General features: G+C 34.0%; 1 protein-coding gene across 1 annotated transcript; it reads left to right on the top strand.

Annotated features, from left to right (window-relative positions):
* Nucleotides 1-2,713: 2,713 nt before the first annotated feature.
* LOTGIDRAFT_107555 (hypothetical protein) lies at nucleotides 2,714-3,445 on the top strand (the record flags this gene model as incomplete). Its single annotated transcript, XM_009065625.1, has 1 exon — nucleotides 2,714-3,445. A coding segment is annotated over one exon (732 nt), but the record flags the coding sequence as incomplete, so codon positions are not given.
* Nucleotides 3,446-5,695: the final 2,250 nt, after the last annotated feature.

Here is a 5,695-nt window from a genome sequence, read left to right as displayed (position 1 = left end):
AAACAAACGTAGCCCCGTCCATCAATGAATTAACACAAGACAAAAAAAATATATATCTGCCTAAAAGTTGTAGGTAGAAAGGGTGTACATATTGATAGCTCTGTACAAATTACAGTAGAGCGGAAATACACAATGGTACTAAATTTGCGTAAATTAAAAAGATGTAGATATTATACATAAAAATTGCTCTATACCAATAAATTATAAGAAGACACATTGGGTATTCATATTGGTATCTTTACCAATTAAATGTGTGTTTGGTAGCTCTGTACCCATTAAATGTGTATTAGCAATTAAATTGGTGTAGGCAGATTGGCAATACACTAAATAGCTATGTATAAATAGAAGTTGTAGGTAGAACAGGAATACATAATACTAATAGTAGATCTGTACTATTTAATTAAAAGAAGATACAATGGGAATAAATAGTTAAAGGTAGAATTATAATACATAATAATAGTTAAATAGTTAAAGAAAAGGGTATACATATTGGTAGCTATGTGTACGTTAAATAGGTGTGGATAGAATCAGAATACATAATAATGGGTGTGTACTAGTAAATTAAAGACACCTGCGGTATACTATACATAGTGGTAGCTCTGTACAAATTAAATGTGTGTTATTAATAAAATAGTTGTAAGTAGCATAGGAATGCACAAAAGTTGCCATGTATCAAGTAAGAAACAATAGGAATACATAAAACAATACTGTACCAATTAATTAATAATAATAATAGATACAATATTTATAGAGCGCATTTTATAATAATAACTACTACTCTAAGCGGTTCACATTAAGCATAAAATACAAAGCACCCACTAATACGAAAAAAAAAACCAAGCAGTTCAAAACAGTCTTAAATGAATGCAGTCAGTTTAAAGTATAAAGAATAAAATAAAATCTGCAAGAAATCCTTAAAAGCAGTTAGAAAGAAACGCGTCTTGAGTTGTTTTTAAAAACATCTAAAGAATTCACATTCCGCAAAGACAACGGTCTGTTTGTTTTGTATGGCGTAATTAGTTAGCTAGGAGCCTTGCCAAATAGGTGTAGGTAGAATGGCAACACATACTAGTAGCTCTGTACAAATTAATTTAAAAACAAACACACAATGGGAATTAATAGTAGCCCTGTACCAATTAATTAAAATAAGACACAATAGGAATTCATTGTGGTACCTCTGCATCAATTTAATAGTTGTAGGTGGAATGGGTATACATACAAGTATCTCTGTACCAATTAATTAAAATAAGACACAATGAGAATTCATCGTGGTACCTCTGCATCAATTTAATAGTTGTAGGTGGAATGGGAATACGTAAAAGTATCTCTGTACCAATTAATTAAAATAAAACACAATGGGAATTCATGGTGGGAACACTGTACAAATAAAATGGGTGTGAGTAGAATGTGAATACACAATTGTAGTTAATACAATTTTCTTGCTTCGTCATTATGAATACACCATTTACATGTATTTACAAATGTACTCATTATATTCGTATACATTTAACACATTTAACTTATAAAGCATTGTGGATTGGGGCCAGGGTCATTGTCAACAGAATCTAAATTAAAAGCTTGACCAAGACTAAGATTAGAAGGCGATGGTTTCGCAGAATGTTTTGAACTGTTTGGCGTTAATCCGCTTACCATTGCGGAGGCAATGATATAGTGGTAGCACTGTACCAATTAAATAGGTGTAGGTAGAATGGGAATAATTGTAGCTTTCTATAAAATATACTGCTTAGACATTATGGATACACACAAAGTGTACTTACAATTTACAAATTTTATAGCCAGGATCATTGTCAACGGAATCTAAGTTAAAATCTTACTCACCTATGCATGCCGTTATATCAAGATTCTAGTGAAGTTAGTTACAAGAGAGAACAATAATTTCTGTTTAATTTTCAGTATGGGTGCTGCGTAACAGATGAGGAAGAACAATCAACAAGTAAACACCGACCTGGTATTATCTGTATGATGGTTGTAAGCTGCATTACCTTCATTGGTTTACAAGTTATCAATATACTGGGTCCACTTGTAGGTAAGAACGTAATCACTTTAAAAAGTGGCGCTGCAATCTACCTTATTATGAAACTATTATTTAGCAATTGTGAGTACGATATATAGACACAGCTTTATGGAACAAAAATCACTGGTTAATATTTTATATTACGTTTCGACGTGTTTCCCCCGTCGTCCCCGTTTAACAGGTACAATAAGAGGTACATAATTCTTAAAATAATATACAGGCTGATTAAGTACAATAATTGAAATAAAGTAAATGAATTAAAAAAAATAAACAACTATTGCTAGTATTGGAGTCTTTTATTGATAGAAATTATATTGGGGAAAACACGTCGAAACGTTGCATAAAACTTTAACCAGTGATCGTTGTTCCATAAAGCTGTGTCTATATAGATTAAAATAAAGGTAGTAAACGATGTTGGCAATATTTATAATATCCATTTATAATACTTCTTTTACCAGGGGGTTCTACGAGTTGAACATTTTGAATTAAATGTGCTTAAAAAGAATCAATCCAGTTCAACAAACAGACAGTCCCATTTTCTATTTTAATGAAACATGAAATTTTTACGTTGGAAGTAACTGATTGTCTTGAAGCATTGTCGTCAAACCACCCAAAATTATTGAAGCTATTTTTATGTAATCTTACTTCTTTACAGGTATATTAATTAACGGACCTGATAACGTTACCAACCATTTTTCAGTGGATTTAACTCCCTCAAATGATGTATTAGCTATTTGGACAGTTGTATATGTATGGCATTTCCTGGTCCTACTCTATTGTGTCGTGTCAGTGTGCCGTACAACCAACGAACTTAAGCCCGTGTATTCTAACCCAACTCTGTTATCGTGTTTCTTTTTCATGTACCTCTCAATCAGTTATCTTGCAACATTAGGATGGGTTTTTGTCTGGGATCGGACTCACCTGACCGCATCAACAGTCATTATTTTTCTTGCAACAGCATCACTTCATATGGCGCTTATCGTGTCTTACCGAAAATTGGATAAATGTACCAAGAGATTAAGAAATGAAGGCAGAGGGAGGGAACGTTGGTTTGTTATTATCATTGTGCAAAATGGTGTGGCAGGTTACGCTGCCTGGACTGCAATCATTTTCTACATTAATCTTGCGGTGTGTGTAGTGTATTGGGACGCTGTACCTTCAGGTGAATCTATTGCGTCTCTCGTTTGTTTACTCATTTTAGCCACACATTACCTGATTTATGTGCTGACCGATTTAACCGTCTTAGATAGATTTTCTGGTTATGTGCTGTCTCCATATATTGTGATAATTGCAGCCGTTATTGGGATGCTCAAGCGAAACTTTAAACCTGGTACAACAAATGGAATAGTTATAATAATATTCTTGACACTTAGTATCGTCTGTGCAATCATAAAGTGTATCAGAATGATAAGGACTATGATGATACGCCAGAGAACCACGCCAAGTCCCGTTGACTCTAATAGTACTAATACAAAAGGAAGTAATTCCAGCACAATGGTTACATTCGGTACGCAAAGAACTAATTTAACCGGTCAGGTGGACACAGATGACACCGATTTGGATGATATCTCACCCGATCTGTTTGAGATGCCAACAGAACCAAACCATACCCCACGAAGATCTCCGGTAATGAATGAGAACGAGTCTGTGGATATTTTGCCAGAAGATAGTATGGATAGTGTATCTGTCGACATGCACGATGGCCCGGTGTCTACAGGTCTATATAAACAAAATGATGACAACAACAACGAACAGCCTATAGACTATCCCTTAGAAAAAGAGGACTATCTTTTGAATTCTGAGGACAAACAAATGCATGAGGAAGTGCCCAATCCTCGCTATGAAATAAATTCCATAAGTGAAGGTATGCATCCCGATAAACCAAAGTCTGTCATTAGAGAACAAGACCCAAAGGATATTCACCAAATTAAGGATCGACTTCGGCGACCACTTACAACTGTGCTGGAAAATCGGGAACTGGAGTATCCTACAGTAAAGAAAAAATTATACATGGATGAATTCATTCTTTACAACTGAATCACATAATAGTTTTTTCCAAAATATAGGAAGATCGAATCATGAACTTTGAGAATTGACGAGATATAGACAGATACAAGTGGATGTATACAAAATGATTGGCCGTGGTTCAGCTCACAATTACGGCTGTTTTACTGGCCTCCGGTTGCTGGTGCCTGGGAAGCTGTGATTTCTTTCGTCAAGGTTGTTTATGAATTCTTATTAACTTGCGTCCACCTCATTCTCATAATGAGACTTGAGACTTTGGCAAAGGTCGCAAACTCGGAGAAGATACACGTGGTGAAAGTATGATAAAAATCTCTCATCTGTACATATGCATAATTATCAATAAAAACCAAAAACATGTATCCTTTCCGGCTTACGATAACGAAGGTGAGAAAGGAACATACAGACAGAAACTGATGTTTCGTTACACTTTGTATAGAATAATTTTTAGATTTGACAACAAAATGGAGTAGTTTTCCCACTGCTCGCCAATGACCGATGTCATACCAATATTTGGCTCTTCCACTTTCCATAGGCAGAAATTAACAATGTCTATAACGTAGTGATGATCTGAGATGAGTAAACATTCACAGTATGATTTGTTTGATTTGTAGTGTTACCGGACGTCAGATTGTAATTCTAATTAGCACTGTGGATAACTGAAATTAAATTGAGCTCTATCGACTGACACAAACGGTTTTATCTTTTTAGGCCCGGATAGAACAATCATAAATGATTTAGAATCCGCAAAATAGTTACACAGAATGACATAAACGATATATCTATGATTGTGTAGTATCTTTCTGAAAACAATGCCATCATGGACGCTGAAAAGGTGGCCACGGTTTTGAATAAATCAATGCATTGAAATAAATTCAAAGCTGTATTTCTTGAAAGTAGCCGATTACTTTCGGAATATTGTTGTTTTCACTAATCGTACACCATAACCTAAAAACTGTTCCTAATTGGAAAAGAAGCCAATGAATACATTCAATTATTTTTTTAGTCATATATTCATTTATAATAATTATTTAATTTATTAATTATATTATATTATTCTGAATGTAGTCATCTCTTTTCACGTTTCATTTTTAAACTGCCATGCGAAAACGTCCGTCATGAACATTTTAGATGGCACAATTAATGATGGATTTAAATGAAACGAGGTAATTTCTTATCAATTGTGAGAAGAAACCATATCAAAATCGTCGAAAATATTTGTCACGAGTTCTTCGAAACGCTATTAATTTCTATCTTGTTGACACTCTGGCACTTTAACGAAAATTGTTAATCATCGCCCGAGGGAGAGTCCTAACGAAATTTAAAGAAGAATCTAAAAGAAATATTGGAATACTGGAATTGACCAAGCGTGATAGTGAAAATCTGAGATATTCTATTCTATTGGGTCTTGCCAACCAAAGTCTCTCGAAAAGATTACAATTTACTTTTGTAGGTTTGATTTTCTCCTTGTAAATTTTTTTTTTTAAAGTTTTGACTGAAACATTTATTTTTTCTCCTTGAAAAAAGGGCAGAGAATAGCTAATGAACCCATGTATGTCTACCTCATTTTTTTTTGTTAGTTATCGGACTTTAACGTATTGATTTCAGATGGAATATGTGTTTGTCTTTTATGAAGAT

The sequence above is a fragment of the Lottia gigantea genome (genome assembly GCF_000327385.1).
Source record: "Lottia gigantea unplaced genomic scaffold LOTGIsca_7, whole genome shotgun sequence".
Lineage (NCBI taxonomy): Eukaryota > Metazoa > Mollusca > Gastropoda > Lottiidae > Lottia > Lottia gigantea.
The sequence above is the reverse complement of the archived record's forward strand: the minus strand, read 5'-3'. Positions and strand labels throughout refer to the sequence as shown.